An 18,826-nucleotide genomic window follows, 5' to 3' on the forward strand; every position below is an offset into this window, starting at 1 on the left:
CCGTTCCTGTAGGTTCATGCTCTACAACATCCGCAGAGTACGACCCTGCCTCACACAGGAAGCGGCGCAGGTCCTAATCCAGGCACTTGTCATCTCCCGTCTGGATTACTGCAACTCGCTGTTGGCTGGGCTCCCTGCCTGTGCCATTAAACCCCTTCAACTCATCCAGAACGCCGCAGCCCGTCTGGTGTTCAACCTTCCCAAGTTCTCTCACGTCACCCCGCTCCTCCGTTCTCTCCACTGGCTTCCAGTTGAAGCTCTCATCCGCTACAAGACCATGGTGCTTGCCTACGGAGCTGTGAGGGGAACGGCACCTCAGTATCTCCAGGCTCTAATCAGGCCCTACACCCAAACAAGGGCACTGCGTTCATCCACCTCTGGCCTGCTCGCCTCCCTACCACTGAGGAAGTACAGCTCCCGCTCAGCCCAGTCAAAACTGTTCGCTGCCCTGGCCCCCCAATGGTGGAACAAACTCCCTCACGACGCCAGGACAGCGGAGTCAATCACCACCTTCCGGAGACACCTGAAACCCCACCTCTTTAAGGAATACCTAGGATAGGATAAGTAATCCCTCTCACCCCCCTTAAGTTTTAGATGCACTATTGTAAAGTGACTGTTCCACTGGATGTCATAAGGTGAATGCACCAATTTGTAAGTCGCTCTGGATAAGAGCGTCTGCTAAATGACTTAAATGTAAATGTAAATGAAATCAACTGGACAACAATCTCATTAGCATTGTTGATATACAGTTGAAGTCGGAAGTTTACATACACCTAGGTTGGAGTCATTAAAACTTGTTTTTCAACCACTCCACAAATTTCTTGTTACAAACTATAGTTTTGTCAAGTTAGGACATCTACTTTGTGCATGACACAAGTCATTTTCCAACAATTGTTTACAGACAGATTATTTCACTTTTATAATTCACTATCACAATTCCAGTGGGTCAGAAGTTTACATACACTAAGTTGACTGTGCTTTTAAACAGCTAAAGCCATGACGGAAAATGATGTCATGGCTTTAGACGTTTCTGATAGGCTAATTGACATTTTAGTCAAATGGAGGTGTACCTGTGGATGTATTCCAAGGCCTACCTTCAAACTCTGCCTCTTTGCTTGACATCATGGGAAAATCAAAAGAAATCAGTCAAGACCTCAGAAAAAAAAGTAGACCACAACACTGGTTCATCCTTGGGAGCAATTTCCAAATGTCTGAAGGTACCACGTTCATCTGTACAAACAATAGTACGCAAGTATAAACACCATGGGACCATGCAGCCGTCATACCGCTCAGGAAGGAGAAGCATTCTGTCTCCTAGAGATGAACGTACTTTGGTGCGGAAAGAGCAAATCAATCCCAGAACAACAGCGAAGGACCTTGTGAAGATGCTGGAGGAAACCGGTACAAAAGTATCTATATCCACAGTAAAACGAGTCCTATATCGACATAACCTGAAAGGCCATTCAGCAAGGAAGAAGCCACTGCTCCAAAACTGCCATTAAAAAAAGCCAGGCTATGGTTTGCAACTGCACATGGAGACAAAGATTGTACTTTTTGGAGAAATGTCCTCTGGTCTGATGAAACAAAAATAGAACTGTTTGGCCATAATGACCATTGTTTTGTTATGTTTTGAGGAAAAAGGGGAACACTTGTAAGGCGAAGAACACCATCCCCACCGTGAAGCACTGGGGTGGCAGCATCATGTTGTGGGGTTGCTTTGCTCCAGGAGGGACTGGGGCACTTCACAAAATAGATTGCATCATGAAGTAGGAAAATGATGTGGATATATTGAAGCAACATCTCAAGACATCAGTCAGGAAGTTAACTTGGTTGCAAATGGGTCTTCCAAATGGACAATGACCCCAAGCATACTTCCAAAGTTGTGGCAAAATGGCTTAAGGACAACAAAGTCAAGGTATTGGAGTGGCCATCACAAAGCTCTGACCTCAATCCTAAAGAAAATTTGTAGGCAGAACTGAAAAGGTGTGGGCGAGCAAGGAGGCCTACAAACCTGACTCCGTTACTCCAGCTCTGTCAGGAGGAATGGGCCAAATTTCACCCAACTTATTATGGGAAGCTTGTGGAAGGCTCCCCAAAACATTTGATCCACGTTAAACAATTGAAAGGCAATGCTACCAAATAGTAATGGAGTGTATGCCAACTGCTGACCCACTGGGAATGTGATGAAAGAAATTAAAGCTGAAATAATTATTTGTCTCTGCTATTATTCTGACATTACACATTCTTAAAATAAAGGGGTGATCCTAACTAATCTAAAACAGATTATTTTTACTAGGATTATTAAATGTTAGGAATTGTGAAAAACAGTTTTTAAATGTATTTGGCTAAGGTGTATGTAAACTTCTGACAACAACTGTATGTATTGTATACCACAAAATCCAGAAAAAAATATTGCTTTGAAATGTCTGACACTGCATGTATGCAGGGAAATTGGTTTGGATTTAAAAGTAAAACATACAAATGTAGGATCTTAATTTGAGAATTGTCCTGCACAGCAGGAAACACAATCTTGTAGTTCTTGAATTTTAAAAAGTCTTCTAAAGTTTAGTTTCCACTTTCAAATGTCAGACTTAATTTGCCCAAATGAAAAATGTATCAACCCCTTCAAAAATGTCCATGAATTATAATGCACGTTTCCTGCTGCAGCAAACTGTCTCAAATTAAGATCCTACATATGTAAGACAGTACATGTTTCTTTGCTCTGGAATGTTTGGTATATCCAACTGACTCCCTCCCTAGGTGCTAGTCTATCATGAGTTTCTTCAGGGAGTTGAGATAAGCTGGGATGAGGGAGCTGACCGAGTCATTGTCATCGTTGATGATCTTCTCACTTCTACCCTCTGACCCCACGGAACTGGGTGACCTCACGATCCCCCCGGGGTACGGAGTGCTGTATCCCTGGAAACATGCAAGAGAACGAAACATCAGATCAGCGTTAAGATTACTTACTTTACTAACAACAACTCAACATAATACATAGAATTCCTTTAAATTGAAAGCACAGATGTGACCCACAGTTTCAGTACAGATAACATTAATGATGATTTGACTATCTTCAATTCAAGTTCATGCGGTAAGGTTGTAGGACTTACAGACGAGTATCCCTTGCTGAAGCTACCGCGGTTCTTGGTCCTGATCTTGGTGAGGGCTGACTCAGCGATGTCTGCCCTTTCTTCAGCATCATCCAACTCGTGTACAGTCTTCCTGTACTTAGCGAGGTTCATGTTGGCCTGCTCCTCCTGTAGGAAAGGTGCAAGTCATGTTGTAAAGACAACATATGGAGTCTAGAGAACGGAATGAGAAAGACTGAGAGAAAACGAGAGGATGGGAAAAGGGAGAAGGAGCAAGAGAAACGGATGGACAGACGAGCCTTACCGTCTCCTCTACTTGTCTCTTGTAGGCCTTCATCTTGTTCTGGAGTCTCTCCACAAGTTCCTGCATGCGGTGTTGGTTCTTCTGGTCCTCCTCGGACTGGAACAGCAGCTCCTTCAGACGACGCTCATTCTTACGCAGCGTCTTCACCGTCTCAGCGTGACGCTTCTGCTCCGAGTCCAGCTCCGACTCCAGCTCCTTTACCTAGAGCCAGACACATGGTCAGTCTAGGAAAATATACATTTTGATGCCCATTTTTCCCTGTAAACCTGAAACACTGGGCAATGCGACAGAAACAACCATTTCAACGTTTAGGACCAGTGTTTGAGCATATGTGAGTGTGTGTGCGTTTACCTTGCCCTCCAGTTTCTGGATGATCTTCTTGCCTCCTTTGAGGGCCATCTGCTCAGCCTCGTCCAGCCTGGTGCCCATGTCCTTTAACTGGGCCTCCAGACCCTTCTTCACCCGCTCCATGTGCAGGGTGTGGTCCTGCTCTAACCTCAGTTCCTCTGACACACGTGCTCCCTGGAGAGAAGGGACATCAATTTCTATTCCACTGGTTCTCAAAGACAGGCATACATACAGTACATTTGTATTGTATTGATACTTTGAGAAATACATTTTTATTTTAAAAAATACATTTATAAATAATGTTCTATTGACAAGTCAATTAAAACCAATGATCCTAATGATCAAAAATCCGGTATTGTCCTACCTCACAGTTGGCCTTCTTGATCTTGTCATTGGCTCCTCTCAGTTCATTCTGCAGCTCCTCATGCTCCTGCTGCAGTGCCTGTAAATCCACATCCAGTTTCCTCCTACCACTCAGCGCTGACTGGAACTACAGCAGGAAACAAAACCACCATGAACATGACAACATGAGGTTAGCATGGGAGAGGATTGATTCATGTACCGGCTGAAGTTCTGTTGTTCATTGTTTATTCATTGAGAAACTGAGCTCTTTTAGCCTAATGTCCATAATGTAACTAAGCCAGTTTAATTTGATTTATTATTGATAAAACACTGAACAGAAGGTGTTGCAATCTGTACTCTACCTGGTTGTTGAGGTCGTTGTACCTCTCGTTGGTCTCTGTAAGCTCAATCTCTAAGGTTTTGCGTTGTCTGTCAGCATTCTCCAGCGCACCACGTGTCTCCTCTCCCTCGCTCACCAGCAGGAGGCAGCGTCGCTCCAACACGGTCTGCTCCTCCCTCCGCTCTTCCTGCCCACGCACCTCCTCCTCCAATTGGCCCTGCAGTTCCTAAGAAAGAAAAGGAGAGAAGAGGTCAATGCACTAATAAATCAATCACATTCTGTATGCAGCTCCTTTCAGAGGGTGGGAAGAGGAGAGAAAAGGAGGTAGAGAGAGAGAGAGGGAAATGCTGAAGAAAGAGTCGGGCAAGCAGAGGAGACTGGGTAAAGGAAGGAGCAAGGGAAGAAAGGGGATGAGGAGGACGAGAGAGCAAAAGAGAGAGGGAGAGAAGCGATGGAGGTGTAGAATCTCACCTTGATCTGCTGCTGCATCTTCTTTGTGTTCTTGGTGAGCTCTATGTTGTTCTTGGTGAACAGGTCCACCTGTACTTCCAGCTCATTTAGGTCAGACTCCAGCTTCTTCTTCACCCTCAACCCCTCACCACGACCTTTGACCTCCACATCCAGACTGGCCTGAAGGGACTCCAGCGCCCTCTGGTGGCTCTTCCTGGAAGGGGAGGAGAGAGAGAGAGAGGAGGGGGTTATCAATAGAGCAATCAACTGAAGAAGCAGGGCCGGATTACGGAACGGGTAGGGGGGATTGCCCACTGGAGGTTGGGGCCTCGCTAGATAGCATATGAACATGCCATATGCAATGGCAAAATGTGTAGAATAGCATTAGAAAACTTTATATTTTTCTCTCTTCCCAATGGAAAAATATGTTGCAATGCAGGAAGTTAGCCATTTCCCCCAAAAGCTAAAACAATTCCCTAAAATAAATCCCTTTCAGTTGAAAAGAAAGACAAAGGGCAGAGGGGAAAAACACATTTTTCTTAAATGAAAATGCAGCTCTATGGACAGTGGGTACCTTACCTTGCTGCCTCAAACTCCTCCTCTTTCTCCTGGAGTCTCCTCTCCATGTCTCCTTTAGCCTGGGACAGTTCCAGATGCAGACGCAGCACCTTGGTCTCCTCAGCCTGGAGAGGGGGAGGGGGGAGCAAGCGGGCGGGTGGGTGAGCGAGGGAAAGAAAAGTAGAGAGAGGTGGGTGAATCAACCATCTATGCCGAGTAGCCAGGGGGCTCCTGTCTAGTAAGATTCCAGTCCCTGGAGGGCCAGGCTGATTATAGGAGCAGATAGCTGATGGTGTAGTGTTATCAGTGGCTGGGATCTGTCTGCTCTCGGCCTGCATGAATGGCCAATACTAATTGAAACATGTTGTCTGGGGGCCTTTTCTCCCCACTCACTGTCAGGTCTGCCACATCGCTGCCACACTGTTTCACCTCCACACCTCTGTCTTACATTGTGTATGACGTACGATGAGGAGAATTTAACTCTTATGTAAACAGAGATCAAATAATATTGAATGTGACAATGATCTAAGATAACACATTTAAATGCATATTACGTAATAGTTGTGGAATGATTGGTGTAGACTTGTTTTATTCCACCCAATATGGCCACCTCCTACTGTAACCTCCATACCTCTAAGGCAGCTTCAGACTCTTCCAATGAGGCCTGCAGCTCCTCCTTCTCCATCTCTATCTTCTTCTTCGTCTTCTGCAGCTCGTGGACACTCTTGCCTCCATCCGAGAGCTGGTCAGTCAGGTCAACTATCTCCTCTGAGTTAACGACAGAAGAGTTGAACTCAGTCACGCAGAAAACACCTCGAGAGATCATGAGAATGTTTTACCCGAATAAAAGAGTGTCTAAAACAGAGCCCTGTAGAACACCTAATGGCCTCCATTACTTTAAACATGTATCATCTCTCACCCTAAGCTACAAGACTGTTTCGCAAGCACAGATTGGAATATGTTCCGGGATTCATCCAATACATTGGGATCCCATGCTCTTTCAATGGAAAGCTATGGTTTCTATGCAATTCCACATTGCAATTCCTATGGCTTCCACTACATGTCAACAGTCTTTGTTCAAGTTTCAGGCTTGATTCTTCCAAAACAAGGAAGAATTTTGAGTTTTGGTAGCAGGAGTCACAGTTGGAAATCAATCTGTGGACGCGTGACTCGAACTTGCTAATTTTATTTTTCCATTGAACGTACTTCTTTCTGTATGAAATATTATAGTTTATTTACATTTTAGGGTACCTGAGGATTAAATAGAAATGTAGTTTGGCTTGTTTTAACAAAGTTTAGTGGTATCTTTTTAGATTCCTTTGTCTGCATGTTGAACGAGTGGATGACTGAAATCAATGGCGCCAACTAAACTGACTTTTTGGGATATAAAGAAGGATTCTATCGAAAAAATTATCATGCATGTTGTAGCTGGGACCCTTGGGATTGCAAACAGAGAAAGATTTTCAAAAAGTGATTTATTTAACCTTTTGGGATAGGGGGCAGCATTTTCACTTTTGGATGAATAGCGTTCCCAGAGTGAACGGCCTCCTACTCTGTTCCAGATGCTAATATATGCATATTATTATTAGTATTGGATAGAAAGTTTCTAAAACCATTTGAACGATGTCTGTGAGTATAACAGAACTCATATGACAGGTGAAAACCTGAGAAAAATCCAACCAGGAAGTGGGACATCTGAGGTTTGTAGTTTTTCAAAGCTTGGCCTACCAAATACACATTGAGATATGGATAAAGTTGCACTTCCTACGACTTCCACTAGATGTCAACCATCTTTAGAAACTTGAATGAGGATTCTACTATAATGGAGGGGCTCATGAGACCTCTTTGAGTCAGTGGTCTGGCAGAGTGCTCCCGACAGAGTTAACACTCATTCCAGTGCTTTTCTGAAGACAAAGGAATTCTCTAATTGGAACATTATTGATGTTTTATGATAAACACATCCTAAAGATTGATTCCATACATCGTTTGACATGTTTCTAAAGGACTGTAACAGAACATTTCGAGTTTTTGTCTGGGCTAAATACGCTAACAACAAGTGGCTATTTGGAAATAAATGATGGAACTTTATGGAACAAATCAGTCATTTATTGTTGAACTGGGATTCCTGGGAGTGCCTTCTGATGAAGATCATCAAAGGTAAGTGAATATTTATGGTGTAATTTCTAATTTATGTTCACTCCAAAATGGCAGATATTCCTCTGGCTGTTTTGGGTTCTGAGCGCCGTTCTCAGATGATGCTTTTTCCGTAAAGTTTTTTTTGAAATCTGACACAGCGGTGGCATTAAGGAGAAGTCTATCTTTAATTCTGTGAATAACACTAGTATCTTTTATCAATGTTTATTATTAGTATTTCTGCAAAATCACCGGATGTTTTGGAATCAAAACATTCCTGCACATAAGGCGCCAATGTAAACTGAGATTTTTGGATAGAAATATGCACATTATCGAACAAAACATACTTGTATTGTGTAACATGATATCCTATGAGTGTCATCTGATGGAGATCATCAAAGGTTAGTGATTAATTTTACCTATATTTCTACTTTTTGTGACTCCTATCTATGGCTGGAAAAATAGCTGTGTCTTGGCTATGACCTAACATAATCATATGTTGTGCTTTTGCTGTAAAGCATTTTTGAATTCGGACACAATGGGTAGATTAGCAAGATGTGTATCTTTCATCTGCTGTATTGGACTTGAAAGATCGGGTCTTTTTTTCAACATTTTGTTAAAAATCGCGCAAAATTTCAACGTCCTGCTACTCATGCCAGGAATATAATACATGCATATGATTAGTATGTGTGGATAGAAAACACTCAGAAGTTTCGAAAACTAGTTAAATCTTGTCTGTGACTATAACAGAACGTGTGTAGCAGGCAAAACCCCAAGGAAAACTGTTCACCAAAAATACCTAAAGTTGGTTTACAAAAGTAGTTTAAAGTGTTTTGTCAAAGTTTATAGGCAACTTTTTTAATTTAAAAAAATTACGTTGCGTTTTGGAAAGTTGTTTTTTCCTGGATCAGACGGGCTTCATAAATCGACATTTTGGGTATACATGGATGGATTTAATCGAAAAAAAAAGACACAATTGAGATGTTTATGGGACATATAGGAGTGCCAACAAAGAAGCTTGTCAAAGGTAATGAATGTTTTTATATATATATATAGCGTCTCATCTTGCTCTAAGAGGTTAATGTGTGAAAGTTAAATATTTCAAAATAATATTTTTGAATTTCACGCGCTGTCTTTTCAGCGGAATGTTGTCGAGGGGTTCCGCTAGCGGAACGCCTGCCCTAGAAAGGTTCATCGCTATTTGTGATTTTATGAAGCCTGTGTTGGTTGAAAAATATGTTGATGTGGGGTGTCGTCCTCAAACAATCGCATGGTATGCTTTCGCTGTAAAGCCTATTGTAAATAGGACAATGCAGTTTGATTAAACATAATTTAAGCTTTTAACCGATATAAGATATGTTCATAAATGTTTAATATTACGATTATTTATTTTAATTGCGCGCCCTCCAATTTCACCGGATGTTGTCAACAGGTGTCCCACTGACGGGACGACTAGCCCTAAGTTAATTTATAAAGTTTGGTCGCAAATGGGTCTTCCAAATATACTTCCAAAGTTGTGGCAAAATGGCTTAAGAAAAAGCATGTGAAAAAACATGTGAAAAAGCGTGTGTGAGCAAGGAGGCCTAGAAACCTGACTCCGTTACACCAGCTCTGCCAAGAGGAATGGGCCACAATTCAGCCAACTTATTGTGGGAAGCTTGTGGAAGGCTTCCCAAAACGTTTGCCCCAAGTTAAACAACTCAAAGGCAATGCTACCAAATACTATTAATACTACTATTTTCATTTGATCTATTTATTAATTTTCTTACTTTTTAACAGCATTGTTAGGAAAGGGCCCGTAACTAAGCATTTCACGATAAAGTCTACACTTGTTATATTTGGCGTATGTGACAAATAAAATTCGATTTGATCCTGGTAGGCCTTGTTCCAGGGCTTTGTACTGTGGTATTTAACCCTCACCCTGGTAGGCCTTGTTCTCTCTGCGTAGGGCATCTCCCTGTTCCAGAGCCTCTTCATGGGCCGTCTTCAGTTTGAAGAGCTCCGTGGCGTGCTGTCTGCTCTCCTTCTGACAACCCTCCACCTCCAGCACCAGCTCCTCACACTTCTGCCTCCAGTCGCCCAGCTGCTTTTCCAAGATGCGCTGTTTCTTATCCAGCGCCTGGCCACAATTACTAGCCTGGAAGGAAGAACAACGAAGGCAGAAGGATTGGTCATTATCACCTGCCAGCTACCATTTCTCAGTTATGACCAGTTAATAATTGATTACATTGATAAAGTAGGTTATTCAGCTCCTCTGCCATGTTTTAATGTGTCCTCTTACCTTCTCCAGGTCTATGCAGAGGTCCTCCACCTCTCCCTGGAGTCTCTGCTTGGTCTTCTCCAGAGAGGAGCACTTAGCCTGGGTGGCCTCCACCGCCTCCTCAGCCTCCTGGAGCCGAGACGCCAGCTTCTTCCTGGAACACACACAAATGTCTGGATATGAAGGTGTGTGTGAGTGTGTCTCAATACCTGTACATACTCGTAGTATGTGACATTTTGAAAGTATGCTAGAGATGCCAGGATGTCATACTAATGTTGGCTTTTCATCCAGTACAATTCGCTGCATGCGATTGAAAAAGCGAATCGGCTTTTCAGACCCATGTGTGTTTGCCAACACTCAGCTCAAAATCAGGGGATAGACTGTAGCAAAATGAATGGAGGGAAACATGACACATCCCCAGTGTGGTGAGCCTAGCATTTTATGTTTGTTGCTTACTGCGTGAATGTTTACTTAGCAGTATGATCTAAATAGTATGTCGTACGATTGGCACACAGTATGTTGTAGAAAGAAGTAGGCAAGATTTTGGGTGTAACTCTCCCTTCTTGTCTTCTAGCTCAGTTGCATTTGTGTGTGTGTGTTCTGTATACTAGTATGTGTCTTACTTGGTCTCCTCCAGTTCGTCCAAGTGCTGTATGGCGTCCGCCTCATGTCTGGTCCTCCAATGTGTGACCTCGGTGTTGAGTTTGGAGATGAAACGCTGCAGCTCCAGCTTGCTCTCCTGCTCCTCCTCTAGCTGTTCCTTCAACACCTCACACTCCTGACGCAGCCCTGCCAGACTGCTGGCCAGGGCCAGCTTAGACTGGGGACCGTGAAAAAGATACACACTGTAACACACTCCGGACGCAGCCCTGCCAGACTGCTGCCCAGGGCCAGCTTAGAATGGGGGAGAGATGCACAGAAACTGTCGAAGACATCTGAAAGCTATAAGGATCCGTAATCAAACGTGCGTAGGGAGGACACATATTTGGGATATGAGGTCATTCCGATGCTTAGATTCCTCAATTCTTATCAGTTACTGACACAACTGAAAACATCACCCCCCCCACACACGCACACACACACCACTGCCTGGTCCTACCTTAAGCTCCTCGTCCATCTGTTTCTTGATGTCTTCATGTTGGGTAACAATCAGGGTCTTGGAGCGACAGACCTGGCTGGCTCTGCTCTCAGCCTCCTCCAGCTGTCTGGCCAGGTCTGTGTTGTCGGCTAACATCACACAGAGAGAAGACAAGTTAGAGACACAACCAGGGGCTAGATTCTATCAGATCTGTGCCAGCCGACACCCGCATAGCGTTTTTTTCCCCCGGCAGTGTCGGGGGTCGAACTGCGCTAGAGCAGTCAAATCCACAAGCGGCTTGCAGCATTTACCTAAAGCGGACTTTGCCTTTGGTTGCATGGAGTCACATTAAGGGAAATCCCATGCAGCCTTCTTTAGTTCAAACACTGGAATGCGTAATCTACACCTCAATTAGGCTGATAGAAATCCTCAATATTTGGTTTCATGATTTTCAATTTGAGTGTCATTACTTTTTATAGACCCTACACTTTCCTGTTCTGAACATCTAACGCAAGTGGGATGGGTGTGGCTTCGTGACTGACCACACAAGCAGCCGCTCACCGTTGTGATATCTCTAACGTTACACCTTTGACACCACCAAAATATCATCTTTGAGGGTGTCTTCTATCGCGGGTGAATGCTTGATCTGATTGAATCTAGGCCCAGGTGTGTTATCAACGACCAGAACATACAGGGGACAGAGACCGACTTGGTCAAAACTGATGTGGCCAACTGGGTTTGTACAAGATTCAGCACTTTTACCATACAGCTAACTGATATAAACACACAAACACACACATATGATAGCTATGCTCACAGTGATTTTTTTAATACACAGAGCAAAGACAAAAGAGAGGACTCTTCACGGAATTCATGACAGCACTTTATATGATACTTAATGATATTTCCCCTGCCGCATTCAAGGCCATCTGAGGCCAATAGTGGAGAAGCTGTAAATGATGTAGTTTCTTCTAGTGTGTCTGTTTCCCATTGCTCAGCACTGGACTGGGCTGAACTGAGTTTGGCTGGCGGTAGGCCAGTTGGTCTAAACTCAAGACTGTGTCATAAGGTCTTTGTTGCACCACAGCCCTGTTCGATCTGTGTCTACAGTCCTAGTGCTGACTAACTCTGTTCAATCTGTTTGTGTGAGTATTTGTACTCTGCACTCTAAGCCAAGTAGAGGGTTAAACCCGATTGAACTGAACATTGGAGACACGCCAAAGGCTTTGAGCTTTTACTTGGTTGTGTGTGCGAGGTTGTGTGTTTGCACTTGTACGTGCACCTGTTAGTCTGTTCCTGGCTACGTTGACCTCAGTCAGGGCTTTCTGCAGATCGTCTCCTCTGGTGTTGGCCTCAGAGAGCTGCTCCTCCAGCTTCCTCAGCTGGCTGTCTGTCGACATCTGGTGATAAGATGAAAACATGGCATTTCTAGGCGCTTTGGCCATATTACATAGGCACTCACATGGCTGATTCTTTTTAGAGTGTGAAATGTTTTACAAGACACCTCCAAAAGCTTGATGTGGGTCACTGTGATAGAACGAATCGATAACTCTCAGGGACAGCCTTCCCATCCGAGGTGTGACTAACCCTGACTTTCTGCAGGGTGTCCAGTGAGGCAGCAAGGTCCTCCAACTCCATGCGTAGACTCTGTTTCTCCTTGTCCAGCTTGGCCCTGGTCCTCTGGAGACTCTCACACTGCTCTCCCAGCTCTGCCATCGCATCACCATGACGCTTCCTTAGAGACGCAGCCAGGGCCTCTGATTGGATAGAAGACTCCTCCAAGTCCCTTCTCAGACGCTGGAGCTCCGCCTCCCGCTTTTTATTTACTTCAATCTGAGGGGAGTGATGGAGGGAGTGAGAGGGGAAGGTCAAAGCTAGTCATCTCATTTACAATGGCTATGATTACTGTTACATTCCTCCCATTACTGGTCAAATGGAGTGACATGTGAAGTGCCAATACATCTCAGGGTTACATGCTAGAGTGTGTTTGTCTGCATGTGTACCTGTGAAGCTGTGGCTCCCCCTGCCTCCTCCAGTCGGTCAGTAAGGTCATCCAGTTCTCTGGTCAGATCAGCTCTCTGCTTCTCCACCTACAAAACAAAGTCATTTGTAGTGTCTCATAATAGACTTAACAATTACAAATTAGTTGGCTAGAGGCCAGTGCTCATGCGAGATTTGTTTCTGGGTGCAATTGTGTCAGAAACAGATCCGGCTCAGTTTATCACAAACAGTATCCTCTCCACACACAGTGACATCATCAAAGTGAGACTCTTGTCGGTGGGTTATATCTTCCTTGTGTAAACCAACTGTGGTCATCTATGTAACAGCCGGAGAGCATCTAAAGCGACAAAGCATTGATAGCTGCAGTTTTATTCATTAAATATGCTGGAAACACTGTAAAGATGTTGGTACGTAAACATCCCTGCAGATTCGATCTGGACCCACCAAAATGATCCCACGTCCTGGGGATTTCTGTGGTTGAAAGACACCAACAGGAAGTGACCTCCACAGGGTTCAGAGGTCAGGATCAGCGAACAGCAGGGAGGAGCATCCATTGCAAAGTCCAAATATTGAGCGGCGACTCTTTCTTGGTCATCTACAGTAGCTACTACCATCTCTGTGTTTCCAGGTAGAGAAGTGTAAATGATTTAAATGTCTATATAAAAATCTATGTTGTGCTAGACCAGACTAAGCATCAACTCCATAAATGTAATCTTCAAAGGACAATCACAATCAGAGTGGCAACGACAGGCTTGGGTGATGTTTATCTAAAACTTGAGGCATTTCCATTTTAAAACAAGGCAAACACATGTAACGGTTATAGTACTCTGAAACATATGGCCGTGAAATGCACAAACAATCAAAGCTTTAGATGTTCCAGTTGAACGCTGTTGTTGGTTTTATGTTGATCTTTTACTGCTGTTTTAAAGCTGTTGTGAATGTTGAGAGGGTCTGTAGCCCTTTCCTCCAGTCAAATGTCCCAGTGGCCTCGTGGATGGAATGTTCTAAATGTTTTTCATAGAAATGTTTTTCATACAAAAAAAAGTATAATTTTTTTTAAACGACAAATATCTGGTGTTTCTATGTCAAACAGTTTTTTGTTATATTTCAGTCTTCTGTGATGTACAGTTGAAGTCGGAAGTTAACATACACTTAGGTTGGAGTCATAAACTCGTTTTTCAACCACTCCACAAATGTCTTGTTAATATCAAACTGTACTTTTGTCAAGTCAGTTAGGACATCTACTTTGTGCATGACACAAGTCAATTTTCCAACAATTGTTTACAGACAGATTATTTCACTTTTATTATTCACTGTATCACCATTCCAGTGGTTCAGAAGTTTACATACACTAAGTTGACTGTGCCTTTAAACAGCTTGGAAAATTCCAGAAAATGACGTCATGGCTTTAGAAGCTTCTGATAGGCTAATTGACATCATTTGAGTCAATTGGAGGTGTACCTGTGGATGTATTTCAAGGGCTACCTTCAAACTCAGTGCCTCTTTGCTTAACTTCATGGGAAAATTCAAATAAATCAGCCAAGACCTCAGAAAAAAAATGTAGACCTCCACAAGTCTGGTTCATCCTTGGGAGCAATTTCCAAACGTCTGAAGGTACCACGTTCATCTGTACAAACAATAATACGCAAGTATAAACACCATGGGACCACGCAGCCATCATACCGCTCAGGAAGGAGACACGTTCTGTCTCCTAGAGATGAACATACTTTGGTGCGAAAAGTGCAAATCAATCCCAGAACAACAGCAAAGGACCTTGTGAAGATGCTGGAGGAAACAGGTACAAAAGTATCTATATCCACAGTAAAACGAGTCCTATATCGACATAACCAGAAAGGCCACTCAGCAAGGAAGAAGCCACTGCTCCAAAACCACCATAAAAAAGCCAGACTACGGTTTGCAACTGCACATGGGGACAAAGATGGTACTTTTTGGAGAAATGTCATCTGGTCTGATGAAACAAAAATAGAACTGTTTGGCCATAATGACCATCGTTATGTTTGGAAGAAAAAGGGGGAGGCTTGCAAGCCGAAGAGCACCATCCCAACGTGAGGCAATGTCACACCCTGACCGTAGTTTGCTTTGTATGTTTCTATGTTTTGTTTGGTCAGGGTGTGATCTGAGTGGGCATTCTATATTGGATGTCTAGTTTGTCTGTTTCTATGTTTGGCCTGATATGGTTCTCAATCAGAGGCAGGTGTTAGTCGTTGTCTCTGATTTGGAGCCATATTTAGGTAGCCTGTTTTGTCATTTTGGGTGGTGGGTGATTGTCTATGTTAGTTGCTTGTGTTCAGCACAGTTCTCATTATAGCTTCACGGTCGTTATTCGTTTATTGTTTTGTATAGTTTGTATTCAGTGTTCAGTGCTCTCTTTAATGAAAAAAATCATCAACACATACCCCGCTGCATTTTGGTCTGCTCCTTACGATGACCGTGACAAGCAAGGGGGTGGCAGCATCACGTTGTGGGGTGCTTTGCTGCAGGAGGGGCTGGTGCACTTCACAAAATAGATGGCAGGGAAGACTAGGTGGATATATTGAAGCAACATCTCAAGACATCAGTCAGGAGGTTAAAGCTTGGTTGCAAATGGGTCTTCCAAATGGACAATGACCCCAAGCATACTTCCAAAGTTGTGGCAAAAAGGCTTAAGGACAACAAAGTCAAGGTATTGGAGTGGCCATCACAAAGCCCTGACCTCAATCCTATAGAACATTTGTGGGCAGAACTGAAAAAGCTTGTGCGAGCAATGAGGCTTACAAACCTGACTCGGTTACACCAGCTCTGTCAGGAGGAATGGGTCACAATTCACCCAACTTATTGTGGGAAACTTGTGGAACTCGACCCGAAACGTTTGACACAAGTTAAACAATGTAAAGGCAATGCTACCAAATACTAATTGAGTGTATGTAAACTTCTGACCCACTGGGAATGTAATGAAAGAAATAAAAGCTGAAATAAATTATTTTCTTTACTATTGTTCTCGCATTTCACATTCTTAAAATGAAGTGGTGACTGACCTTAGACAGGACATTTTTACTAGGATTAAATGTCAGGAATTGTGAAAAACTGAGTTTATATGTATTTGGCTAAGGTGTATGTAAACTTCCTACTTCAACTGTGTATAAAGTGTCATAATGGGATGCAAACTCAAAATGGAATATTTCAACTCTATATCTGACATGGAACAGTTATCTTTTCTTAAGACCATAACCATGTGTGTGAGGTGTACACTTTTGTTTCAAAGTAGATTTGTTAAAGACTACTAAGAAACACTCTGATGTAGCACACTGCAGTAGAAGGTTAAAGCTTCAGTCCACTGGTAGTGTTTGTTAGGCCACACTACCTCAAAGCCAAGTGTGTTTGTCCATGTACAGTATTTGTGCCTGCTTCCTGATATTCTACATTATGTATTCTCTGTATGGGCTTCCTCTTGACATGGTTAATCAGCGCTCAAAGTGAAAACAGACTAATCTCATTTCAGCTCCAACCAAGCAGAGGGATCTCATCTTTCAGTTTCCTGTGCACTCACCCCTCCCCACTCTACCACTATAGCTCCCTATCTCTGTCTAGCCCATGCACTCTGACCTCCGACCTGTTTCTGTCATCACTCTCGTCCAGTCCATGGACAGTGTCAACAGCTTCTTCAGCTCAATACACTTCACAACCGTTCCCTTTCTGTTGTAAACGACAGAGGTTAAAGGAAGGTCAGTTTTGTCTTAGTCCATGTGGAATGGCAGACAACTCTTGTTTGCATGAGAGTGTCCGGGAGTTTGGGTGAGCATGTGTGTGTGTCCGACATTCCACTGGGGAGAAGATTCCATGGAAAACAGTACCAGGAGATAGTGCCGGCACTATCTCCTCATCTCTCCCTACCTGAGCTGAGCCAGACAATGGATAGCCTGTCTGCAGCGCTGGTATGTGTGTTAGAGACACTGAGATAAAGCTTTACAAGTCTCTGCCTGTCTCTCTCACACTCTGCTGGCTTTAATAGGAGGCAGGGGGAGCACAGGGCTATTAGTTAAGTATACCACCCAGTGTGTGTGTGTGCCACCCAGAGCTAGGGAAGAAGTGTGCAAACAGCCTAAAGGGACTGGATGTCACTCCATTCACCACCAGTGAGGATGAAAAATGTATGTTTCTATCTCTGGCCTGCTTATTGCCACAGTGGAATCGCAGCAGGGTCGGTCCCTCTAAAATACACACAAAACTCAAGTCTCGTTTCACATAAGAAGGGGTTAACAATCTCCTACTGTTAAGTGAACAATCTTCTCTTCTACAAGGGATTGGTTTGACATGGACTAAGCTCAGAGTTTTAAACCCTGTTTATATCCTTAACATACAAATATACCAGATGCCTTTTGGCCACCTTGGTATACTGAAGAAGGAGAGCGAAAAAATGATCCTTGTCCATTACTTCTGTCACGCTCGTGCGGAGGAGTGTGTGTGTGTGTGTGTGTGTGTGTGTGTGTGTGTGTGTGTGTGTGTGTGTGTGTGTGTGTGTGTGTGTGTGTGTGTGTGTGTGTGTGTGTGTGTGTGTGTGTGTGTGTGTGTGTGTGTGTGTGTGTGTGTGTGTGTGTGTGTGTCCATTTGTGTCTTCATGCGTGTTTGGAATGGTCGGATGTAGGGGCTCTGTTTGCCTCCGGGGCTGCTCTGTGAGTTAACCAGAAACACCAGGGCTTTCCTCTCATTTATTATCACAGGTGCAGCTGATTTGGGGTAACCACCAGAGGCACGGGACAGACCTATTTACCCCACCAGCATGCCAAACACCAGGTCCCCCAAACCCCGTCACTCCCATTTGCCTCAATCCCACTTCCCTACTCCAACTGAACCCTCCACTACCCTTCCTGTCTGAAATCAACCTCTCACCTTACTGATTCTTCTCTATTTCATTCTCCAAACCTAACTCCCTTCCCCAGTATTCAAGATGCCGTAGCAGTAAGTCGTCCTGTCGTATCGTGTCCCCTGTATATATCGTTTCTTTTTCGTTTTACATATTTTTCTTCGCATATCTTTAAAAACATTTTGCTAAACCTAAGCTTCCAAATACTCTCCTGCAACCCGCCTCACCCAATGTAGCTACTTATATTATTAGCTATTTATATTTACTTCGGAACCGGAACCCCTCAACTGAAGCTAGCCAGCTAACCACCAGCTATGCTAGCGGTCTTCAGCTAACCGGTCATCAGCTAACCTTTAGCTTGGAAAGCTCTCGCCAGTTCGAAGAACGTGACGCTAACCAGAGCATAACGGACCTATTTATTTTTTATCCCCGGATTCCCACCGCAAACGGAACATTTTTCAGCTGGATCTTCACAACTAGCTATCGAGCTAAACCGCAACCCCGGATGATTACTCCTGGCTAGCGTTTCCACCCACTTAGCTTGAAGCTAGCCCGGCCAGAGCACCTGTGCTTACCACCGTAGCATACTCCTGGGCTACAATACCCGGGCCCACGACCGGTCTATCGATGTCACCGCATGAAGAGGACTAAACAGACTCACCCCATCGCGACATCCCCCAAAGGCTAACTCTCTCGCCCTTGCTATCTCCTTGCTTGCTAATTCGGCCCGCGAACTGCTAGCTTGTTTAGCCCAGGTCCGCTAACTGCTACCTTTACTCCGGCCTGCTAACTGTTAGCTTGTTAGCACAGGCATGCTAACCGTCTGCATCGCCGCGTCCCAAACACTCACTGGACCCATATGTACTTTCTCTTTCCGATTTTTTAATTTGTTTATACCTTCCGGAAACCTGCCTCACCCAATGTGATACAGAATCGCTATTATTTTTCATTTTTAGAACACACTCAAGAACCTCCAGAAGCTAACCAGCTAACTAACTACAAGCTATTTAGTCATTGTTAGTTTTTTAACATGGATAACACTCGCCAGTCCAGCTTCCC

General features: G+C 43.8%; 1 protein-coding gene across 3 annotated transcripts in view; it reads right to left on the reverse strand.

The window, feature by feature from the left end:
• Positions 1 to 2,282: 2,282 nt before the first annotated feature.
• Positions 2,283 to 18,826, reverse strand: part of LOC124040122 (myosin-16-like) — a 50,164-nt gene continuing 33,620 nt past the window's right edge. For all 3 annotated transcript variants that reach the window (XM_046356984.1, XM_046356986.1, XM_046356985.1), the window contains 16 exons: positions 12,909 to 12,995; positions 12,493 to 12,738; positions 12,188 to 12,305; positions 10,927 to 11,054; positions 10,451 to 10,647; positions 9,849 to 9,981; positions 9,488 to 9,704; positions 6,066 to 6,202; positions 5,456 to 5,559; positions 4,898 to 5,090; positions 4,449 to 4,652; positions 4,109 to 4,234; positions 3,748 to 3,918; positions 3,397 to 3,597; positions 3,114 to 3,260; positions 2,283 to 2,919 (listed from right to left, as the gene is read on the reverse strand). In XM_046356984.1, the coding sequence (XP_046212940.1) occupies positions 2,764 to 2,919; positions 3,114 to 3,260; positions 3,397 to 3,597; positions 3,748 to 3,918; positions 4,109 to 4,234; positions 4,449 to 4,652; positions 4,898 to 5,090; positions 5,456 to 5,559; positions 6,066 to 6,202; positions 9,488 to 9,704; positions 9,849 to 9,981; positions 10,451 to 10,647; positions 10,927 to 11,054; positions 12,188 to 12,305; positions 12,493 to 12,738; positions 12,909 to 12,995 (2,565 nt within the window). In that variant the 3' untranslated portion in view covers positions 2,283 to 2,763. The remainder of the gene's footprint in view (positions 2,920 to 3,113; positions 3,261 to 3,396; positions 3,598 to 3,747; positions 3,919 to 4,108; positions 4,235 to 4,448; positions 4,653 to 4,897; positions 5,091 to 5,455; positions 5,560 to 6,065; positions 6,203 to 9,487; positions 9,705 to 9,848; positions 9,982 to 10,450; positions 10,648 to 10,926; positions 11,055 to 12,187; positions 12,306 to 12,492; positions 12,739 to 12,908; positions 12,996 to 18,826) is intronic.

Source organism: Oncorhynchus gorbuscha, linkage group LG07 (assembly GCF_021184085.1).
Source record: "Oncorhynchus gorbuscha isolate QuinsamMale2020 ecotype Even-year linkage group LG07, OgorEven_v1.0, whole genome shotgun sequence".
NCBI classification, from domain to species: domain Eukaryota; kingdom Metazoa; phylum Chordata; class Actinopteri; order Salmoniformes; family Salmonidae; genus Oncorhynchus; species Oncorhynchus gorbuscha.